At 38.0% G+C, this 24737-nt stretch overlaps 1 protein-coding gene across 1 annotated transcript; it reads right to left on the bottom strand.

The window, feature by feature from the left end:
• Window positions 1–638: 638 nt before the first annotated feature.
• Window positions 639–23609, bottom strand: LOC121657030 (E3 ubiquitin-protein ligase RNF19A-like). Its single transcript, XM_042012384.1, has 10 exons — window positions 23487–23609; window positions 12822–13695; window positions 7517–7725; window positions 7188–7332; window positions 6320–6482; window positions 5838–5952; window positions 5530–5688; window positions 4333–4552; window positions 3858–4001; window positions 639–3589 (listed from the first exon to the last, which is right to left on the bottom strand). The coding sequence occupies exons 2-10, from the start codon at window positions 13427–13429 to the stop codon at window positions 2809–2811; spliced, it is 2544 nt and encodes an 847-aa protein (XP_041868318.1). The 5' UTR covers window positions 13430–13695; window positions 23487–23609; the 3' UTR covers window positions 639–2808.
• Between the last annotated feature and the right edge of the window lie 1128 nt (window positions 23610–24737).

Genomic DNA, 24737 nt, shown 5'->3' on the forward strand with positions numbered 1-24737 from the left:
TCCAATTCAGATGACTTTTCCTCTCCACTGAGCATCTCCCATTTCAGAACAAGCCTAACCTGACATTTAAAAAGCATCTTACACAACCAACTTTACAAAGTGGGTGCACAGGTGTTTTAGTTCCATTAAAGCAAATGTCATGAGGTCAGACAGAATGTACTTAAATGTCAGCTCCTTATATCATCAATGGTGTCACTCAGATGTTAGATTGAGGTTTGTGATATTTAAACAGATGAGGTCTATCTATAAAATAACACTTGTACTAGAAAAGTCTCATGTCAACGCAACCAGAGGACAGAAAATGTAGATCTTTGTATGAAAAGATGTGCCACGACTTTCGCTTGTTTGTTTTTTAAAGAATCTATTTTTTTGCTCAAAATCAACATCTAAGCTTGTCTAAATGAACAAACCTGCTATAAAGCTGAACTCTTTTCAGCAATGTTTGTATTTCTTCTTGGAACGTAAGCATGTACTGTATGTAAATAGGCTGATTGCAAGTGAAAATAAACTACATGAATGCTTTAATATGTATTTAATCTCTTTCTATATTACCTGTTTCACAATTATTTCAACATTAATTGCTTATGACAGCACAAATTTGATCCCAACAATTATCTGATGCCAAAGTACAGACATAATAAGCTTGATTAAGTATTTTTATTTGTAGAAGGATATGCATTTACATGAACATTCTGAAGCAGATACTTAGGAAATATATGTTTTCAAATAGCATATGCCTCTTTTGATCAAATTAGAAAACAGATCTGGCACTACTCTTTAAATAACAAGGGATTTAAATAGTAGGTGCATAAAAAAAACAGAGAAAATCCTAAACGGGAGGTTTCTGAGGTGCAACAAAACCGTTTTGACACCATAGTTTGTGATGACTAGCTCTTTTCTCAAACAGCGTGCGGAGCTCAGCTGGCTGATGTCAAAGCACAGCAATCTGTAGTTAAATTTAGTGTCTGAAACTCCACTTTGGATAAAAATTGATTTATTGCCAATATTTTCCAATTATTCTGCAAAAAAAACTCCACAGACTTTGGCTACTTCAGGGAAAGAATATGAAAGCATAAAAGTTTTGGTTTAATTTGGTCGAGTTAAATGTTTTTCAGTGACTTTCTTGAACAATAAAATATGTCTTCAGCTCAACTAACAGTCAACTGTCAACAGCAGTGACCTGATAGTTTTTTGATAGGCTAAACCTGCAAATGTGGCTAATGGAGGGGTAAGTATTGATTGATATTTACTGAGGCAAATATATTTTAATCTTTCATGATTTTTATATTCATCACATAAAGACACATTGAAGAAATAAAAAGAATAGAAAGAACAATACAGGAAGTTTCCCAAAACAGGAAGTTTCCCAAAAAGGCACTGTTGGTTCAATTATATAAAAAAAAAACAAAAAACAAAATATCTGCATCAGTCATTTACAAGAAATTAAGAAACAGCCTGTAGTTAAAATATATATAAAGTTCTAAATCAAAAACATTTGGAAATAACTGGTGAGAATCAAAGATTTAACATACTGTACGGTCTCTACTAATCATTGAATAAAACGAGTGAGCTCAGATACAAAAGAAGCTTCTCATTGCACAAAAAACATTTTCAACTACAGCTGATGTCTCCTGATAGCACACATCTGCTTGTGTTGTATTGTTAGTTGAAAGCTTTTCCCCCCCCATTACTGAAAATACCGTTGGATATTTTAAGTAACCAATTATTAGACGAGTCATGTATTTTGAGGGGAAAAAAACAGCAATAATGATAAAAGTAATAACATTAAATAAAAAAAGAAGTTTGTGGACTTTTGCTTTTTTTGTACTTGTAATTTAATGAACTATAAATTCCCTTTTTTCTGTAATTCACTAGCTATGATTAAATAAGAGGTGACTAATGTATACTAAAACCTGTGATGACTTCTGCACTCATTATTTACCAGTGTCGATGGGGACTTGTGAAGAATTACTTCACGAAGGTGGCTGGCTTAAACCCACAGCATTTAAACGAGGATGACATATTTGTCAACACAGTTCCCATCTGAGTTCATTAAAAAGGTTGGACCCAACACGGGGCTTCAATATTCAAGCCAACTTTCCCAAAATGGAAAATAAAAGTAAGCAAACAAAAATAGGACTCACATATTAAACAAAAGCAAACATAATTTTTTTTATGTCTGATTATGTAAAATAAAACAGTTTGAAATGGTCCCTCTCATACTCCAACAAACCTTTAAAAGTCAAAGAATGCCGGCACAGTGGTGGACCACAGTGACTTCATCTTCTCTGATTAATGCAAAACCAGAGGAAAACCAGATTTTATGTATAGAAGGTTCATAGGTTTAGGTTTTTATTATAGCAGCTCGGTTAAATTTCTCTAAAGCAGCTTGAACAGGTCTGCTGATCATCAGGAAAACAGGAAAAGCTGATCTGATCTGGGGACATCAAACATGTCTAGGGGAACTATCTAGACTTAACAGATTATCACAGATCTGCAGCATCTCACCACACAGAAAACCTGCTTTCTACCTTTCCATGTACATTCAGCTCTACTTGCCACAGGCTTGCCGTAGTTGACACTTTAGCAACTGACTGAAATCTCATTTCTGTCACAAAACCAGAGGTCTTAATATTCTTTGACTTAACTGTGCTCCTATTTATCCACAAACTCTCAGTTACTTCCACCTTAACATTCATGCCTTAACTTTGACATAGATCTGTGGCCTCATGCTGCATGACAAGGTTGAGATTAGGTGATAAGGTTATCGCAAATTGCAGTGATGACAGCAGAGGGACAAGAATTGCTTTAGATGTCTGTTTGTATACAGCGCTTCTTTGTTTGGTTAACAGACTGTGCAGCAGATGAATTTCTGGTGGTCTCTGTCACGTCCTTCTCTGGCTCTGTGACATCACCGATGCTCTCCTCGCTGATGTATAGAAACGTTCCACTGCTTCCCTCTCTTGGTGAAGCAGGTGGGGATGAAGACAGCAGGCGGTGCGTAAAGGCTGCGTGGCTACTCTGAGGTGAGAATTGCTCTAAGCGGTCATGCTCCACCTCTGGCATGGGTGTGACAGCGGGATGATGAGGATGGGAGTCCATCAGCGGAGAGCATGTCGTGTGAACTGGTTTTGAGGTTTCAGGGTCTGAGCAGCTGAGCTCTGATGAGAAGTGGCTACAGTGCGAGTCGGCCACGGAGGGCAAGCTGCCGCTCAGGGATGGAGAATCAAACTCAGAGGAGTTAGTGCTGCGTTGCTCCTGTAGCTGAGCGTCCATATCTCGTGGTGTGTCACTCATTTTTGTTTCTCCTTTGCCAATGCTGGCACTTTTCCAAAGCTTGCTTTTGCATTTTTTTCCCCCTGAAGTTGAAGGGTCATTAGACCAAGGGGATGAGGGACAGCAGTGATTACCGTGCAGACCACAGCAGCAGGCAGAGGGACATGAGCATGGGCACATGCCACCACTGGCTCCTTTCACGCCGGCCGAGCTGCTGCTGCAACTGGCTTCATCCTGGCTGCTGCTGGCGCTGCCGTGCCTCACTTTGTCCTGTTTGGACTCCACGTCTGCTTGCACCTCCAGGCTGTTGTCTCTGCAAAATATTAATACAATATCAAACTTGATAAAAACAAAAAAACAAGTTAGACCTTTCATATTTATCCAAACTAGATTCCTTTTGATAATAATAACCCTGAATTAAAGACTTTTTCCTTGTGCTCATTTAAAATATTCATTAATGAGAACATAATTTTCTTGAAGTGTAATGAATACTTGAAGCACACAATGAGTTTTTCAAACAAAAGCAAGCCATTTGGTAAAATGTAAAACAAAACAGCTTAAATCTGCTGCTGTATTCTGACCTTTCTAAAGGCATGTAGGCATTGAGGATGGAGCCTGCCATGGCTTTAGTGCTCGCGTTGTCACTAATCGTCCCCAGACTGACAGTGGCCGACTCCCCACTTAGACTGCAACGCTCCTTCTGGACATCAGCCTGCACTTCCATCCTGAGAAAGAGTCAAACCAAACAGCTGTCATATATTTTCTAGCAGAGGAATGAAACCTATTATCTTCACACGTCTAGTTTACTAGTTTTGATATCTGCAATAAAATGACAATTTATAATGTATTTCCCAAGACAACAGTAAGTCTTAGTCACCACTGTCCATGTTCAAACACAACACTCTTTATGTACGAAAACAAGCACTTTTGCCAGTTCCACTGAACCATTTATGCTGTTCCAAATTGTGGTTGTGTTTATTTTAGCAATCCAAACCATATTTCTGCTACAGCTTAAACTAATAAGATTTATAAGAAAGCAAAGATAGAATCTGTTACCGGTTGTAGCAGCTGCCATACAGGCTGCCAGTGATACTGGTCCCAGCGAGGGCTGTTGTGCTGGCATTATCACTCATATTGTCCCGCTGAGTGGAGCTCACACCACAGCGCTCCATGTGGCTCCCACTGACACTGAGGCTCAAACCAGTCAGGCCCCCAACACTCGCTCCATCTCCGAGGCTTGGATTGTTAAGTCGTGTCTCTGCCACCGACGTGGTGTCTGATAAAAAAAGAAGAAATGGTTTGATTGACAACATAAGTCAAGAGAGCGACTTCCTGAGAAACAGGTACGGTATCTCTACATTGTGGATAACTTTGTGGAACAAAATGTTTTGCTGGCAAAAGCTGAAATAAAGGAATATGGTGAGATGTAGATGGGTTAGAGGCAAAGAAAGAACGATTAAGCAGGCAGAAATATCAAGAGTTCAATGTTTCTTGGAACATAGACTTAACAAACTTTAGGTGTAATCACGTCTCACACTTTATTTTCCCAGAAATGTCAGCTTGTTTGCTATAATTCAGATTGCTAATTATAATGCTTAGTGTTATAAATGTGTCATAAATCAGTCTTCTTCCTTCAAAACCTCCAGGGAAAGCAAAGCAAACTCTACGTCACACAAAATTCTTTTCACGCAATTACACACACCCAAATATTACAAATAGTATTCTTTGTCAGCCACAAACCTTTGCAGCAACTCATGAATGCTTAACAACATTTAGAACAAAGGCAGATACAGCTACCATTCTACATACCAAACGCTCTTTTATGGTCATAATGTGCATAAACACATTCCAGGAATCTTGTGCGACTCCTGCTCAGTGGCGTAAGCAGGTAAAAGCAGAGGAGCTTCTTTAAAAATCAATTTATGACAGAAGAGTTAGCATTCATGAGATGGAAGCAAATTAACTGGCATTTTCTACTAAATGACGAGATGAAGTCGTTAGAATTAAAGATCAATATTATTATTTATATTCATACACAGACCAAGACTAAAATACAAGAAAGGGGAGTTCAGATAATCACACAGAGTTCAGATAATCACACATAGAAAAATTTACTTAACATGTAAAGCATTGCTATGTGCTGAACTCTTTTGGTTTGTGGTTCTACCAGTTTCAAGTATTTTATTTGGTGGAAAAGTGTGACAAAATGTTCCTGTTTTGTTTAAGATGACTTTTCAATTAGGAGTTTCTTACCTGTGGCTGCTGCCCCACTACCTATGTTGTCATTTTCATCATCAAACTCAATTCGCACCCCTTTGCCATTGCCAGCAGACACTCCACAACCTCCGCTCCGGCACAGAGATATTGGGACAACTCCGTAGACATAAGCAAGCATGATGGGAACACCAATACCTAAATGACAAAAGAAACAAGTAAGGCAACAATGTCATTCAGGATGTATAAATAAATTTACTATTGGAAACCCACTTAAATATTTAACAATTAAGTCAAGTTATAGGTGGTGCAGAAAAGGCAGATTAGAAGAAAAAAAATTGTCTTACCGACAGTGACTGCAGCAACCACAGGAGATACAATCACAGACAGAGTCACACCGCCAGCAATTACCAAGTTCCTCTTGTGTTTGGAGATGTCCTTGCCTTCATAGCGATTATGTATCTGATGAGACAAATTGCAAAGACAAAGTTTAGTGTGTGGTGCAACAAAGCATCAAACACAGAAGGCTTTCTATCCATAGTTTTGTAAAATACATTCTCTTATTGAAGAGGAAAAATAGGAAAAACTGTTTCTCATCAGCTGGTTTTTGTATTAACTATTCATTACAAATTTTCAGCTGTAGATGGATGCTGTACAGTTGTTTATTGTCTGAAAGATTAACCAGTAAAATATTACTACATCGTAATTCTGACATACTAGACAGAAGGAAACGTCTTTGAATAAGTAAGAATCATCACATCTTAAACAGTGTTTAGAGTTGGTACTTCTGCCGTTTATTTATTACCAGTTTCCTGATGAAAGCGCTCACCTTTCTGCCCACATAGACTGGGATGCCAATGATCATTGCCGGGATGGCGATGCCAGCAATGAGCGCGATACCCACGGGGGCACCCACCAATGTGCCAAGCTGCCACAGAATCTTCTTCTTCCTGCTCCATGGCTTCTTCCCCCAGAAGGTGCAGCCTGATGGACTGAGAGGACAGAGCAGATTAAGTGGCCTGTTTAACAAAAAAAGGCCAAATGTGCATGTGTGTGCATGACTCAGTGTAACAAAAACTAAACTTTTCAACCCAAATGGATGTTATCAGGCACTCCAGGTGTTTCACTGTAACAGTGCTTCAATCTTGTGTCTATTATGATTACACAACAACCGTAGTCCTCTGCTTCCTGTTTACACCAGTAACATGACCACTGTATTCTTGGTCAGGTTACGGTTCTCTGGCATGCTGTTAAATATGGGGATAATTTTAAAACAGTACAAAGACACTCATATGGACTCTTATTTTAATTTTTCAACTAGATTATGAATGAATGAATGAAATGAAATGAAATATGCCTGAATATCCAAAAGGGTGACATCACATCTTTAGTACCCAATGAAAACACGGGTGTTGATTTAAAAATAAAAAAAATTAACACCCGTGTTCTAGTGGACAACTCATGAAACTAGCATAATTTTGCCTCCAGCATGTAAATTATAAATGCATAGGTTCAACAATTACAAATTCAGGCAAACTCAGGTGTTATTTTTCTTTATGCTGACAAGTAAAATGTCCATTAATATAACAGTGACTGCTGGGATACTGAATTGGAAAGTGAAACTTACTGAAAACAAAAACCTTAAACGCAACATCAAACTTGTCGTATCCCTCTGCTCATTTGTGTGTTCACCTTACCTTAAATAGTGTAGGTCAGAGATCTCCTTCATGCAGAGCCAACAAAACTCACAGCCGCAGACGGCGCAGGTCATGTGATTACAGCTTCCATCATTCATCTTGACAATGTAGGCAGAGCAGCGAGGGCATGGTTTGATGTCATCACCTTGATTAGATTGGCAGAAGGAAATATTTTACTACTTAAAATATGACATATAGAAAAAATATATCATAGTGTGGATTTCTGTACTGATGCTGTAGTGAGGTTAAAATTTCATGGGTGTGCTGACGGTGTAAACATGAAGAACAGGTCAGGTGCATTTGTGTAGAAGCATCTAACTTCATCTCACCAGCAGCCCCACTCTCTTGGCTGTAGCTGAGAGACGATGACCTGAAACTTCTCAGCCGGAGGTTCTGGGCTCTTTGCTGACGTGCAGTGTCACATGTCTGGTTGGGATGCCACAGCTGTTTGCAGTGGTAGCAGAATTCTGTCCCGCACCCCTCACGGCCACAAGTAATCTTTGGGCAGCTGGCACAGCCAAATGCAATTACTGCATAACTATGAGAGGAAAAAATACAGCCAAAAGTTTTATTTTTAGTGGACAATCGAATCAAATAATAGACACAGATAATAATGTTGTAAACTCAAGCTCTATTAATGTCTAGAAAAAAGTTTAATTGCATTTTAATTAAATGCAATTGGCCAAAATTAAACAGACTTAAAAATAAAGTGTCATTTTAAGTACTTTGAATAAGCTGTTTTCATATTTAATTGATCAAAATGTGAATGTTAGTAACAGTTTCCTCTTACTTGTTTATTTACAAATGGTATGTTTCTGAAACACTGATGACTTGTGCTGAAAAGAACACCTTAGAAAGCACTGAACGTGTGATAAGTTAAAACCGTGGGTTGTAGCAGCCATTTGTCATTTCATGTAATAGTTAACAAAAGAACATTTGGAACAAATCTTCTGATGTTTAAACTGTACAATGTGTAACATGTCTTTAGTCACACATGTGAGTAGCATAAAGGCTGCATGTGACAGCCACCAGCCCACATGACACCCTGGATCTGTTTTTCTGTAATACTGGAATCACATCCAATATTTACGACTCTGCACAACCGAAAACAAGCTGCTTATTCAGTTCGGGACAAATTCCCAGAAGAAATATTCACACTAAGTAAGCAGAAGCTGTGTCATCAGCTGTTGCTGTCAGCTGTCGGGTGAAACACACAGCTGTATCCTTATTTCATACAAGATTTTGACTAAGTAGTTAATCCAGTCGACATGCTAACATCAGCTGATACCAGAGAAACAACTGTGACTCCATTTGCAAATGAGAAAGAGAGAAGAGTCAGCAGGGACTCACACTAAATTAACATACCAGCCATGGAAAAGTGGAACTAGAATGTTTTTTGGCAATATTTGGGTAAAGTCATTTGTTGAGATGGGGGTTATTACTTTGCTTTAGAGTCTGGTGAAAGAAACAAACACCAAATCAGCATTAAATACCGCAAACACAGCAGTGGTGGTTGTATGTCAACACATATGTCTTCAAAAAAGCCAGTCTAGACATTTTCCTGACAGTCTATATTAACACCTCAGTGAGGCAAACTGATGGTAAATTGTGTGAATTGTGAAAACTAGATGGGAAATTTCCTAATGGACTTTCTGGCATCATCAGTTCTCTGTGTCCTCCCACTCATTTCAGAGTCACAACTTAATTCGGGCTCAGTTTTTATTGCTGCTGTTTAACCAAAACACTCATGTTGTTATAATGATAATTGGAAGGTCATCTTTTAACTTAAAAGAAAATGCCTTAATTACTTAATTACCCATTCCTTACTTGGTTTTGAGTGTAAAATAATGAAAACCATGCAAGAGCCAGACAACAAATGGCTGAAAAGCAAAGACATCATAGCACAATGCAATAATGTGTAGATAAATAAATGAACTTGTATTTATAACCTAAGCTTGTGAGCATAAATGGGGGAATTTTGGCGTAAGAACAAGTCTGCAGGTGAATGACAGGCAGCTGCCCAAAGAAGGAGTAGTGTTACACAATTTGAATACTAGACATAGCTGAGGTATTGCTGTGATCTTTCCTTTACAAAAGGGCACACATTAAAGGCATCCCTGCTCAACTAATCAATGGGAAGGACAAGACTGGAAGAAGCAGAACTGAAACAAAAATAGTCATTTGTGTTAGGAAGCCCACACAGACTCTATCCCTGCATGCAGTACAGTTGCATCTGTGATGCTACTGTCCCACCCATAAGTTTCATTTTCCTTAATCTGTGTAGGTATACTTTCCATATTGCTATCTGACAAATAAATTAGGGTTGTCAAATGATTCAATATTTTTTTAGATTAATCACAACTTACAAATTAATTAATTTGCAATTAGTTTTCATAATTATTTTTATTTTATAAATAATTGATCATGATTAATCACCATTCACAACTATGCTTGGAATATGCCGGTTTTTACTGTATTGCATCAACAGAAAGAGCCGATGCTTACAAATATTTAGTGTAAACTGACCTTCCCTTGGGTAAACATCAGATGTCCGACGGTCAGTAAATACCACATGCATTTCTTTATGTTGTTCTGTATCATCTCTACCATGTTCTAGATCAGGGGTAGCCAACGTCGGTCCTCGAGGGCACCAATCCGGCAGGTTTTCCAGATTTCCGTGCTCCAACACACCTGACTTAAACTAACGAGTCATTGTGGAGATCCTTATAGGCTGTTGGATCCATTTAATTTGAGTCAGGTGTGCTGGAGCAGGGAAATCTGGAAAACCTGCCGGATTGGTGCCCTCGAGGACCGACGTTGGCTACCCCTGTTCTAGATCATAATGCAGAATTCACCCAGCATCCCCTCACCAACCGTCTCTATGGTGATAATATCTGTTATTAAACCCCTAGATGTGACAACTGAAGAGTCAATATTGATAAAAAAAATAAAAATAAAAAAAAAACAACAACAAACTGATAAAACTGATGATCTGGCTAAAAACACGTTTTTCCTTGTATCACTGAAGTGTGTTTGTGCAGCAGTGATGAATCCTGCAGCATCACCCAAAGTAAACTGTTGATAAAAAAATTTTATATATCACTGGCTGTTTGACAAGTTTTTCTTCACATTCTTTACATTAGGTGATCCCTTTAGTAGTAATATTGAGTTCAATATTTCATTAAATTTAGACCTAAAAAGAGATCTCATTTGTGCCCCTCATTTCTTGGTCAGTGCCCCTGCCTGGCCTCCCATCAAAACTTTTCTAGACAAGCTCCTCCATATCTGTATTATAAATCCTTTCAACCACATATCCATTAGGCTACTTTGTTAGAGAAGGGTCCTGCCAAAAACAATACTTTGGTAGATAAATGTGCCGCTAGTTTCCACCTTCTCAACGATAAACGCAACAAGAGAGATGGTACTTGCAACAGAAAAGCCAATCAGCTGATCACAGCCATCATGATTCACGGAACAATAGGAAAGGGAGAGGAGGAGCCACACTGCAGACAGGGAGGATCAGAGAGCCACTAGACCAGCCACGTTTGTGCAAAACACAGGAAAAGTAAATGTTCTTTGTGATAAATGTTCTTGCCAAATAATATTTAACACTCAAATATAAGGGAATAAAGGGTTCGGGATGCTAAGTCATGTATTTTTATTGATAGCTTAGTTTCTACTCAACAGAAGCTCTGTGTTCGTAGACGTTTTGTAACATGTCCTAGCATATTTGAATGTGTGCAAATAGTACAAGTACTAATCAAATCTATGTGCCTGAACATAGCAATCAGATTTATCTAATCACTGACCGAAAGCCATCTGCCTAAAGGCCATAGATGTAACTTTCCACATTGTATAAAGTTAGGTTGCAGACACAGAGGGTTCATCTCCTCAGTCTTCATAACTAGTTAGCAATTAGCTAAAATCTGATTGGTGTCTCAAACTGAGTAACAACATTGGGTATTCAGTTGGGTGTGTTAAAAGCAGGACACTTGTAAAACTGCCTTGTATTTTTAGACTTGCAGAACTGATCCACACTTAAAAGATTTTTACTAGTAAATTTGATCTGTTCATGCAAACATGTAGATTTGTTTTCACACATTCAAATATGATGTTACAAGTTTTAGTGCATGCGTCTATCATAGCTCCATATCAACACTGAAACAAGTGGTTTTAACCAGATATCCCTGTAAAGTCAGTCAAACATTACCTTGCATACAGATAACTAATGCCTTCATATAACACGTAAAGAGGATTCTTATATTTGACAGACCTAACCACTGAGCTGCCCAACAAAGCCTTATTGCTCCCAAGCATAATTATACAACAATAAAGTGAGAGAGAACATTAACCAGTGGAGATTGTGGAAGTGAGCCAAAGCTGGGCTATTTGGAAGTTGAGAGCCAGCAAAGCTGCAACAATCTCATGAAAGAGCCATTATTCCAAGAGACAAGGGTCAGCAGTGTTGATTCAACAAAGCCATGACAGAGAGAAGGGTAAAATCATTTCTGAGTTCAGGTTATGGAGCTGTAATTTCAATGCTGTGAACTTAATGAACTAACCCTCGATGGATGGATAATTGTTGCTATTTAAAAACAGTCTAGCCAGCAAGACTGCTGCAACTGTAGGTGAGCATTAGAAGTATGCAGTGTGCCTTGTATAACAGGTGAAGCCAGGTGACTGGAGGAGCAGGGAGAGCACAGTGTTAGTCACAGTTCAGGCCCTTGTGAGCAAACTGTTAAATCCCTACTGGCTGCAAACATACAAAACCCTGAACTGACCTTAACCCTGCAGTGTCTACATCACACAAACAGGAAAAAAAAACATTAACTGAAAGAGACAAAGGTGCTTTTAAAACATGTTTTTTATCAAGAGGTTAAAGGAGGCTTGCAGAGTTTGATCTTTAATTATGTTTCTTCCTTTTGGTCACATATGATGGTTTCCATGTTAAAAAGTAACCTATACTTAATTTAGTTACACAGGTAGTGTTAAAAAAAATGAGTAATGATGATAATTATAATTAAGAGATATTAATATAATAAACAGGCAACTTTCATGTCTATTCAATTAACTTAGGTTCGTTTATTGTTGGGTCTGAGCAACCTTCTGACAATGGCAGAGATCAACAATGGCATGATCACACACTCTGAGCTCACATCTTTTTCAGCTGACTCATTAAGCTGACAAAATTAAACAAGTCTATTGCAGCTATGAGATATTTTTATCTCAGTCATCAGTGCAGAGGCTGGAATAAAACTTCGCAGGGCCAGATTACAGCCTAGATGTCTCCTTGATGTAGTTCTTCACTAGGTTATTTTTGGACATGTGCTCTGCTTTTTATCTGAGGTACTGTGCTTTAAGCACATGCTGGGTAACTGAAAACAAGATTTTGGACATGAATAAAATAATACTGCTTCAGGAATAATCTCACAAGCCTGACTTGTCGCAAACTGTCTGAAATAGTCCAATTAGTTTGGTCTTGATAAATTTACATATTAAATGCAAAGTTTGTGTCTAGGAGACGAGAAGCCTTTTTAAAGAATATCACCTTCACTGCAAATGTTAAGTAAAGAGCAAGCTGTACTCATGTTATTCACTGTGGAAGCTATATAATACCTCAGAGTCTGTTCTTACCCGCAGTCAGGGGCAGGGCACCAGCGGCAGTCAGGCTCAGCCACCAGCCACCTCCTCAGCATGAACTCCTCATACTTCTCCATGAGGCCTCGGTCTCCCAGGATCATTTGGATATCATGTGGATTGAAGCGCTCTGAGCACTCAGGGCAACTGATGTTGACGCGGGACTCGGAGATCTCGATGCGGAGATACTGTCGCAGGCAATCTGCACAGGAGCGGTGGTGACAGGTCATGATGTCTGGGAAGCGCTCTCGAGCATGCCGCAGGAGGCACAGAGGGCATTCGAGCAGCTCTGACGAAGACCCCGTCACTGATGAAGTTGATGCTATGTCCAATGGAGTCTGTGTTGAAGTTTTGTCATGGCTAATCTCTGACTGCACATTTTCAAGGCTGATAACGCCATCCATCCCTGATCCAGGCGGCAGGGTCCTCGACTTGCGCTTGGGGTCGCGGTCAGGCCTGCATCGTCGCCCAAAGAGTGTGTGGAGGGACAGACGGCGCTTCTTCGGAGTTTTTCTAACTGAAGGAAGGCTAACAGAGGAGGCAACAGAATGAAGGTCTCGTTCTGAGCCTGTGCTGCCATGATGCTGCTGAGGCGGGCTGCTCATCACGCCAGAAGGGACGCCACTGGTGCTACAACCAGAAATCACCACATCAATAGCGGAGAAGGGGGACACTAGGAGGACAAAAAGAAGGACTAGGGTTCAAGGGACCAGTCAAGAAAAGGAGCTCCACTTCTGTTAGCTAGGACATGGCAGCTAGAACTTGGTAAAGGAGATCTGCAAGTCAGCTGTGTGGTCTTTTCTAGAAAATGATTACAGTGGTTGAAGTTTTCTGTTGAGGCTGAGATGCAGAGGTTTTGCTGAACACAAATCTGGGAGAAAGAAAAGAGAACAAGGTATCAGGTGCTGTGCTAAATGTGAATGCATTAACTTTTAATGTTCTGCAGCAAAAACAGGCATTTGGAAGGTATTTTTTTTACCCTCAGGACGGGAAAAAAAACCCAAAAACAATCAACTAGAAAATGTGACAATAAAGTCGTGAGAACATTTACAAGCCACCTATCAGTGCAGTGCTTTGCTTCCCTCTGTGTTATAACCATTTAACAATTAAAGAGTTTTCTGGCAGGCTGCAGGCATTTCTTCAGGCGTGTCCTCTGTGCAGCTGAGTGTGTACAACAGAATGCTCTTCCCAGTGTGTATTAGTCAAGTGTTGGCAAAACAATACAAAATCCTGTGTTTTTACCAGAGAACTCAGATGTGGCCACAGCTGTGTCAATGTGTCTCAAGAGCAGCCGCACCTAGCCTAAGTGATTCCACTGCTCGTTTACACTGTATGAACATTTCTTTAGGCACAACTCATCAGCTGTGAAAGCACAAGTACATTTGTCATGGATGTGGAGGGTTTATGTCAAAGAGTTATACTACCCTGAAGCAAACACGCTGAAGTGATTTTTCAAGCTTTTGTACCGACGCAAAAGACATAGCACGACTTTTAAGCAGCAGGAGTTAGTGGCTGTGGTGCTGAATGGGCTTGCACTTCTAGACATTTCTTCTTAAGAATTGACATGATCTCTGTAAATATTTCTGCTTTTGACCGATTTCTTAAGAGCTCAATTGATGAGTAAAATTTATTCATATGAATTTCCTGTTTCATTTCCAGTGCAATATTGGCATTTAATCCTGTGTTTTATTAGTTTTTGCAACAATAACAAGCATTTTCCAGACAGCTTACAACTACAGACTAAGAGACTTTAACCATAAAACCATGTAATCTGCAAGATGTCTATTTACTGAGGTAACCTTTCCAGATAACATACACTGTATAACCCAGTTTAAATAGTGAAACTACTAGGTTTATTTGACCAAGTATTTTTTTATCATCTCTCAAGAATGACTGTAGGTAATGATTACATATTTCTACTATTTTAGAATAATGTCTACTAGACATGACCTTACCATGACACACCATACTGTCCTAATGTTTTGGTTCAACACAGTGTGGCTGCTCTTCCAGTTATGACACTGTGCTAGTTTGTCCTCAATGGTTTTGATGTGTCCTCGACAGAACTATAACTGCAAATGATATTCACAATAAAAATATATGCTCCAAACTTAGTGTTAGTGTGTATATGCCAGTGGAGAGTAATTTCAGGAAATTTCCACAGGGAGCCAAAAGGTGACTAATTAACAAGCCACTGCATGAGGCAATGAGGCATAAATCCTGCAAACCTCAGTCTGACTGGCTGGGGTTTGTCTACCCTCATGATGACATGTAAGCAGAAAACAGCCTTTACTACATACCTTAGTGTTGGAGAATAGTGAAAATGGGCTTTCAGCTGTACCTCCTGCCCCAAGCCACATTCAGTTTAGTGCCACGACTGCACTGAAATGCTAACTATTTCCTCTTACTTATAAAGCGACATCTAGGTCAAAAAATATAATACACTGGACTCTTTCTATGCATCATTCAAACTTAGCAAGTATAGTAAATGTCTTGAGCATGGAGCTCCAGGGGAAAATGAATGAATGCATCCTAGTTTGACAACATTCAGAGATGCTTCTGTTTGTTGTTGCCTTTAAAAACCTCTTCAGCTACATTTTTTTTCTTTTTTTCCTGTTGAGCAGCAATTGATTTTACAAAGAACTGAAATGTAAGTCAGACTGTTTTCACACACACATTGGATGCACTCCTGATACCAAATGTGGATTGCAATCCATCTCAACTGCTTATTTGAGATACACAAGTCTATATTCTGCAGAAAAGATCTTCTTTTCTGAGCACAGTTTTAACATAACCATTTGCTATGAAGAAATATACCACAGACATATAGGTTACATATTATTGGCAAAAGAAAAAAAAAGCCAGCATCAGCTAGTTGCTGTTTCTTTGTGTAATTCACACATGCTGTCCAGCCCTGCATTGTTGCGGACAAAGTACGAGAGACAGTCTTCAAAACTTTCTGCCATTGTGTTTACCTCGAACCTGTCGTGTTCATGCTCTTGTTTGCATGAGCGCCTCTAGCGTTTAAGTCAATACTGCAACTCACGCACGCAACATGTTACCTTGCGTCAATGTTAGTGGCCTGCGTGCCAAACGAATGCTAGGAACACGTGGCAGCCACGATACGTACACAGACGCATCGCTAACAGCAAGTATATCCCAGCCCTTAGTGGCAGTTTTAGCAATACCAGTTTGATGTATGCAAGCAGACACAAGATGGGCCCATTGTGCCACTAAACCTGCCTCCCTGGCCTATCACTTTCACATGACACAATGCTTAACAAAAGTACATCAGTGCTGGCTTAAAAAGGTATATGTTAATAGGCTTATAAATAAAAGAAGTCTTTAAACAATGTGCCTTTACCATATTATAAAACAGTGAGTGTTTAATGAGAAAAGACCTACATTAGCATTTGTCTTCATACAAAATGGCTACAAAAAAAAGGCTCTCATAAGAAAGCCAAAACCTCATAAAGGATTTGCTGTTAGTTAATGAGTGACCGTACTGTTAAGCATTGTCCTTTGCAATCAATCAGTTCCCTTAACATGCCCAGTTGGACAAGATTTTACAATTAGTGTCTAACATTATAAATCATTACCAGAGAAAGTATTACAAGCACAAGCATCTATCACCTGCTTCAATCTTTTAAGATTAAATATCCAAGCTCTAGATATCTTTGCTGTTAGACTATGGTTTAGATGTATGCTTACTTATCAGGAATTAATTATTTGCCTTGCAAGATAACATTTTTGTTTTATCAAATCTTTATGATTTTATTGATTTAAGAGTCCATGTTAACAAAAAAAAGTAATTACTACATCTCTGAAAGACCAGCAGATTGTTGACTTTTCATAAACATACTTAATTTAATAACAGTTGAACTGCACTAAAAATACATAACACAAAAAATGTAGCTCCTAAAGAAGAATGTGTTTTACTTGGTGGCTCTGTAAATGAATGTGTAAGGCATCATTAACTTCTTGCAAATTGACCTTATAATAGCCACATTTCCATATTTAACCTTGAGTATAATACCACTGAACTGTCATGGGCCAATAGAAGTAAGAGTGAAAAAAGCATCCATAATTATAAGACTGGTGACCGTGATGATAACTTTCATTGTCATGGCCTAACAATTAGCTAAAGTAATGCCATAACACTATAATTCCACATTATAACAAAGGACTGTGACACGTTGGATGAACATAACAGTTCATGTGAGCAAGAGGAAATTTTAACAAGAGAGAAGCAATTTTAAACCAACCACATGTCAATGTGAAATTACACTCCAGTGGCGTAATTAAAATGGAAACTCCTGCCTCTGCTGTGTAGCAAGAATGAGTGGGACTTTCCATTTGACTGAGGTCACTGCATGTGGTTGTGTGAGTACACACACATGCATGTATTTCAGTTCTGTGGCTCAGGGGCAATCGCATACAAATGCAGTTCACACACTGGGACGCCGTCCCGATTCCTAAGACAAGCCTGGGGTAAGAAGGCTACTGCGGCAGAATAAAGGGTTTCAATCCTCTGGAAACTCTTGAAGGAAATCACAAAGTTTGCATCAGCTTATATTTTGCCGTATTAAGATTACCACTGCTGGATGGTATAAACCAGGAGAGACAAGTCAATGTAAGGTCAATAAGTAAATTTTTTTTTGAGTCCCTCTCTAATTTGTGTTTTAAAATAGAAGGAAAAGTAGTAATCAATCAAGTCACTTGGAAGTTTAGCAGTGATGGTTTTAAGAAGTGGTTAAATCAACAGTGCAGCAACACTTTGGCTTCTTCATTGCAACAAAATAAAAACAGGTTTCCCTTGCCTGTAATTTTAAATAGACAATTAGCTTCACAACCAAACTGTAATGAACATTTCATGTTAAAGCTGTGACTTCACACTTGTATATCGACTGTCTGTTCTAAATATTTTCTTCAGTTTCAAAGAACTATTTATTATCCATAAAAAAAACATGGTCATATCCAACTGAAACAACAAATCCAAAAAATATAAATAAAAACTTGAGTTCCAAGGTAAACCTAAGTATCGTCGCCTAAATAAGGCCAGGCTAGGATGAACACGCCCTTTGTGTTATATTCACTGAAAACTCATCAGCTGCAACTACTCTGGTGATGAGCTGAGTTCTAGAGATGTAAGACACCAGGACAAACCATTTTTGTAATATGTCTTCTAATCTTATCTAAACATATAGATGTATTTTTTTTACCCCACTGTCAGCAGACACATTCTGAACATTTTTTCTTACACAATAAATGTGTCAGTGCTTTGGCAAGCAAACCATTCCTATGCTGATATATCGGCATGCATGTGCGTTGATTTCTCACCACCCTGACATTTTTAAGCGAAAGCCAAAATTCTCACTTTTCCCATTAAGTGAGAACAGACAGAAAACATGTGGCCATATGTGGGTCGGTTAAAGGACCTCAAGATCCCAAATGACTGTCAGCGACAATGATGTAAACATAGTAAACAATCCATGAGAAGTCATGATTTAACATTTGTAAGTGTCCATGACTGAAAAAAAAAATATTTCTTCGCCAACATCTACAGTCATTTTTTTCTCAAACAACCATTAGACTCATTTAATGTCTCTGCAATGTAGACAAATTTCACAATTATCCTTTTCAATTTAACAGAAGTTGAATTGCCACCTCAGTTCTGTCATTTCCTCTGACTAAATTCATTAATGTACTTCTGTTTTCTGAGAGAGTTGACCACTATCTAGTCCATCACATTTCTAACCACATCTCATTTTCTGGAAATGATCATCTAGAGCTCCATCTCAATCTTTTCTTTTGATTTTAATCTTGAGCGATACATTAAATTGTAGGAGGGTATATTTGACATTGTTGGCTTTTGAGTAGTCAGAAGAATGGGAGTAAGTGAGATTTCCTGTTGTGTTTTTAGATTCTGAAGTCCAAATTTAGCAAAAAGACAAGATATGATCTTTTTGTACCAGTTTGGGGCAAATGCTTACTCTCACATACAATGATCAACTTCCAAGACTGGAAATGACAAACTAAAAGCATTTTTCTGCTGTGTTCATCACGTAGGCTAATTTCCGTTGACATTCCAGCTCGAGGACAGATTTCCTGATCATGACAATACACTCAGTTTTTATAGCTTTGGACCAAGAGACAGCCCAGAAACTTGATGAAAAACTGTGTTTTTACATAACTTTGTTTACATCACACATTAACAGACTGCAATAACCATGTATGACACTGGACATTTATCTGAAAGCATGAGGAAAGGTTACAGTATTCATCAGGTATAGGACAACTTTCTGTCTGTTGGACCTCTGAATAACTCTGTAGACTCTTTAGTCAGCATACTGTCTGACATGCAAACTATAATACTAATGTTTGATACACAACAGAAAGTGGGAACGGCCGATACTGGAGAGAATGTATCAACATTCTTCTCAGCACTATTTACTAAACAGTATGACTCACAGTCAACAGGGCAAGGTACTTTTCCACAACATCTAGGCCACTATAGTCAGACAAGAGCTTCGTTTGCAATGTTAATGCAATAAATACAAAATTCTCTAAACTATAAAAATAATTTCTCATTAACATCAAATTGCTATTCATTTCTATATATCAACCATGTAGACAATTAACAAATAAGCAAACAATCTTTGTACAACACAAATGGATAACAATGAGGTTTCAACAAGGTTGCTAACAGACTGACAAAGTTATTCTAGGAGCCCTTGTAATATTTCAAGATCAGCTTGCTGTTGCAACAATGAGTTGTCCTATGCATACAGTTCCTCTTCTTGAGGCTTCAGCAGCAGGTAGTAATGTTTGATCAGAGAATCCTGCACAACAGACTTTTTCAGATGATTAAAATACTTCTTGACTTCTCAACTTCTTATCTAAACAACTTCAATCTCCTCTGAAGATGTTTCACTTTCTTTTCTGTAAATGGTCAATAAAGTACCCTTTCTCTTCCTCTTAAAAAAACAAACAAACAATGTCAGAGTCTGAGCCCACTGCAGAAAAGCTAGACTGGTCTTTGAAGAACCAAAACCAATGTGCAAGTGCACGCATGTGAGCCAAATTCTCTGTAAATGACACAATTTATCATTTTTGTGTACACATTTACCCAACACTGTAATGGATAACCTCCCTAGATTAACTTCCAGAACAAAGGCACCCAGTATTTTGTGCTTGGACTGATTAAATACTTTCTTCATATTTACTGAAATGGGACATCAATACTCTAAAATTAAGAGTGTAGCATGTGAAGGTTTCATCCTAATATATACTGTGCAGTCCATATTACTTTGCCCTGCTTTATGTGTTCAAGAGTCAGAACAATTATCAACATGACGAAAAACTTCTCTATATAAGGTTAAAAACAAAACATCTTAAACAAGAAGGGCATAAACTCAGCAAATCCTCTATGTTCACTGAAATGATGAAGCTCTACTTTAAGATAATTTCTCATCTTATCAAGGAGGACTTAACATAACTGGTGAAGCTATCCAGATTTGTTCCACGGACGGTTGGTTAACCATTCAGGCATTGTATTTCTAATCCTATCTTAACAGAGTAAAACTAAATGGAAATAAAACTGGGTTAAACTAACTGTAGATTAGTTACATCAATCAATTTTTGCCCACCTGTGTTAATGCATCTGCAATGCAACAGGGAAGCAAAGTCCCTCTTTAAGCTACACAGGGTAATTGCTAACTTTGTGAAGACTTACTGTTGCCAGAAGGGCCAATCTTAAGGATTTCAGGCAAACATTCACCACCACTTCCAACTAAATTTACCTTTATACAGAATTAAAATTCACTTAAGAGCAGAATAGCAGCCATTTGGCAGGTCCAACTGTTCAACTTTCAGCATCTTGACCATCCTCCTTTCTGCAAAAAGCTTTTCACCCCAAACAGCAGGGGAGCAGGAAGCAGATGGGTAGCATGATAGGGGAGACAGTTCCATTTGTGCTCTGATGAAGGACTGAAAGTCCCAGCTATTCATAAATTACCAGCAATGTTGGGGCCCACTGTGCAGCTGAAGCTAATTTAACCATCTTTGAATTGATTTAGTTGAAAAGTTTGAAGGGTTATGTAAGAAATGCATTTTTTGTACACTTTTTGAACACTTCAGACAGAAATTGAAATACAAAGTATTTAGAGCCCAGCTGTTTATATCTTCCCCATGTATAAAAATTTTCAAATTATAGCAATGGATACATACAAATTAGGGGTGTAACAGTACGCCCAATTACGGTTCAGAATGTACCTTGCTTTTAAGGTCACGGTTCGGTTCTTTTTCAGTACAGTAAGGGAACAAATGCAAATCATAAAACTGCTTAACTTTAGTGTAAACAGGGACATGTTTAATGACATTTAAAATGAAAGAAAACTGAAACCTGTAGCAAAGGCTACTTTAACTTGGATTTAAACAAACAGTGTTGCAGCTGATCTGAGGCTTTCTGGGAGTTTGTTGCAGATATGTGAAGCAAAGAAGCTGAATGCAGCTTGGTTCTGACTCTGGGAGCTGGTAAGAAACTGGATCCAGATGACCTGAGGGGTCAGGTAGGTTCATACTGGGTCAAGAGGTCACTGATCTATTTTGGTCCTAAACCATTCAGACCAGCAGCAGAACTTTAGTCTGTCTTCTGAAAGACTGGCAGCCAGTGTAAAGACCTCAGAGCTGGACTGATGTGGTCCACTTTCTTGGTCTTAGTGAGGACTCAAGCAGCAGAGTTCTGAATACGCTGCAGGTGTCTAATTGATTTTTTAGGTAGACTTGTAAAAACACTGTTACAATAATCAAGCCGACTAAAGATAAAAGCTTGAACTAGCTCTTCTAGGTCTCGCTGAGACATCAGATCTTTTACCCTTGATATATTCTTAAGGTGACAGTAAGCTGACTTTGTGATTCCCTTAATGTGTTTTCAAAGTTTAGGTCTGAGTCCATCAATACACCCAGATTTTTGGTTGGTGGTTTTTAGGTGTACAGAGTGAAGCTCTGTGGTGACCGTAAACAGTTTTTCTTGGCTCCAAAGACAATCACCTTAGTTTTTTAGTATATATGTATGTGTATATGTATAAATAGTGTGTAGACCCTGAATTGTGACACAGCTATAACATCTGCTAGCATAATACAAGGCAGTTACTCTTCCGTGTGGGAACTCGGATGCCTCTGTTCCGAACCAAACGTTCCATACCGAAAATCTGAATATGGATACATGTACTGTTACTCCCCTAATATAAATACAATGAAAAATAACTTGAGGAGTAAGGTGAGGTTACACCATGTTTTATAGTATTTGTAATCTTGACACATTTATTTTTAAATTATCTTTGGATTTATCATTAGAATAACACAAAACCTGAAGATAATAGCAGATAATACATAGTTTAGGTTTCACATCACAAAATACTAGGGATGCTCTAACTGTTCATCTGAATGAAACTTACAATTTTCAGTGTCACTGGCTGTGACCGTTTAATGTCATTAATAGTTTTAGTAGTACTTTTTTGCTGAATCTGACAAACTACCTTCTCTGCAAACTCTTCTTTCCATTTGGCATAAAGTCTAAATGTTCTCATGTCAACTTTTTTTGTTTGGCTTTGTAACTCAATTTTTATTAATGTCAGTATGTGCTCAGTTAAATTTTGTTTCTTATTCTTAGAATTTAAATGCCACTTAAAAATATGGTGGTTTTATGGTAACAGTGATAGAAATGTGGCACATATATTTATTTGAACCAAATGTTTATTTGTTTTTCACAAGTTGATGCAGATGAACACAGTTCTAAAGATGCAAAAGGATCTTTGTCATCTTAAATTATGTTAAAAGGATTATTTAATTCTGAAAGGGCAAATGGGGATGAGTTAAATTAATTTATAATACATAATGATGAAAGATTGGAAAACGATTAACTACTCATTTAAACATTGTTACAACATGAAAACACAAGTACATTTTTAAGGAGTGTTTCCATTCACCAATTTATGGACAAAAATAAGAAACAAGTGATATATACAGGCTTTCACTTATCGGTTCAGAAAAATACATTTAAAAAAACTGTTTTGTACAAGTCTTGATAAACTGGCTAATTAGGCTAAAATAAATGTTTGGTCACGTCTTTCATAACCTAACCCGTGGGACCAGAAAAGTATCGAAATGAATACTAAGTCAAGAAGCAACTTGTTTTACGAGCAATGACAACAGTTAGCCCACTCACCAGACAAGGAAAGCGCAACGTATTTGATATAAACAGTTGTGAACAGGAAGGGTAAAATATTGTTTACACTTTCCAGCTGGCTAACCACTGTTAGCCTGCTAGCTACGAGACCAGATTTGTAGCAGGAAGCTAGTGACTAACTTTAATCTCCGAGAGTAGTTACTGCTGCATACCAGCTGTACTGTAGTGTGTGACTTGTATTAAACAACTAAATTGACTGCGTCGTTTACCTGAGTTGCTCCTAAGGGCAACAAAATTATATTTAATATCATCGGACCACATCTGGCGAACCTTACTTGAGTTTAATGTGGAAGATTTTCAAGCTAACGAAGCTAGCTCCCGAACAGCCTCGAAGAGTAGGAAGTTCTGATGTGTGTGCTATTAACTAAAGTTAGCTAGTTCCGACATTACAGCTCATTCTTTTAAACACTTACCGTTGTATTTTTCATGGATTCATATTACTTAACTGCAGAAGTATAAACTGTAGCCTCCATTTCACAGAAAGCCATTGGAAAGAATGTGTAACACAAAACTTCAGCCAAGGTACATTCCCCGAGTCTGACTATTGTTATCAAGTAAAGATTAAAATAACAAGCTTACTTCCTGTGTGAATTAAAAAAAACTTTCATAATAAAAACCACCTGAGAGATGTTTTTAATGAGATCCTTTTAACATTGATATCTATATTTTTGTTATAACTCACATTGTCTTTGAGAAATAAGTGATAAGCAAAAGCTGTAAATGTTTGCTTAAACTAAGTTTTTTGCCATGTATCCATCAACTGCAGAATCAGGTGTGCTTTTATTTTTTAAAAAATATTTAAAACGGAAACTTTTTTCCTTGTTACAACCCACGTCTTGACACGCAAGGATGTTAATCTTGCAGGGGAAACGCTGCCACCTTGTGGCCACTAAAGAGTATTTTCTTCCCATTCAACCACTATTCCCTTTATTCACCTGATTTAGGACAAATTATAAACTTAGTTTTAATCTACCTGTTGCCATAGCATTACGACCAAAAATACCAAAGTGTTAACACTAACATGCAAAGGTTTATTTGATTAATTTATTTAAGCAGTTTACTTGTGTGTGCTTCCTTCTCAAGATATTTCTTTAATCATTGACGTAGCTTAATTAAGAAAAGAAGAACTGAATAAAAGGTTAAACTTTTATTTATTTATTTATTTTAGCTGTGTTGTGTTTCTTATCTACTTTATTTAAAATGACCCAGTGGTATGGTTCAATATATTTTTCAAAAATAAGATTATGGTCCCCTGGCTCCTTTGGCACACTGAGTGTCTACTCAACATAATTTAGGTATACTTTGATCAGAGATGTTAAAGTAACTGTCATTTCACATCTCATTTGTTTACTGAATATATTTGCGGTATTTGATTTATCTTCTACATCTACATATAGATAGAAGATATATTATTAAAGATATCTATGTATCTTCTGTAAATATGTTGTGGACAGTGCAGTCAGCTTTGCAACCATCTGTTGGGGCAGCAACCAGAGACTTTAAAAAGCTGAACAAACTGATCAAGAAAGCTGGTTCTGTGTTGGGGTTAACTCTGGGCCTGCTGGAGCTAATTGTCCCAGAAAGAACGCTGCACACGCTGCTGAACATAATGGATCATTATTCCCATCCTTAACACAACACAGTGAAGTAGTACTGTGCGAGTC

Source organism: Melanotaenia boesemani, chromosome 17, assembly GCF_017639745.1.
Source record: "Melanotaenia boesemani isolate fMelBoe1 chromosome 17, fMelBoe1.pri, whole genome shotgun sequence".
Taxonomy (NCBI): domain Eukaryota; kingdom Metazoa; phylum Chordata; class Actinopteri; order Atheriniformes; family Melanotaeniidae; genus Melanotaenia; species Melanotaenia boesemani.

Coding starts and splice junctions, on each gene's coding strand:
- LOC121657030 (XM_042012384.1), bottom strand. CDS start 13,429: ATGAGCAGCCCGCCTCAGCAGCATCATGGCAGCACAGGCTCAGAACGA. Junction 7,333..7,516: donor CCAAGAGAGTGGGGCTGCTG/GTGAGATGAAGT, acceptor AATCTAATCAAG/GTGATGACATCAAACCATGC. Junction 6,483..7,187: donor TCTGACCTACACTATTTAAG/GTAAGGTGAACA, acceptor CTGTCCTCTCAG/TCCATCAGGCTGCACCTTCT.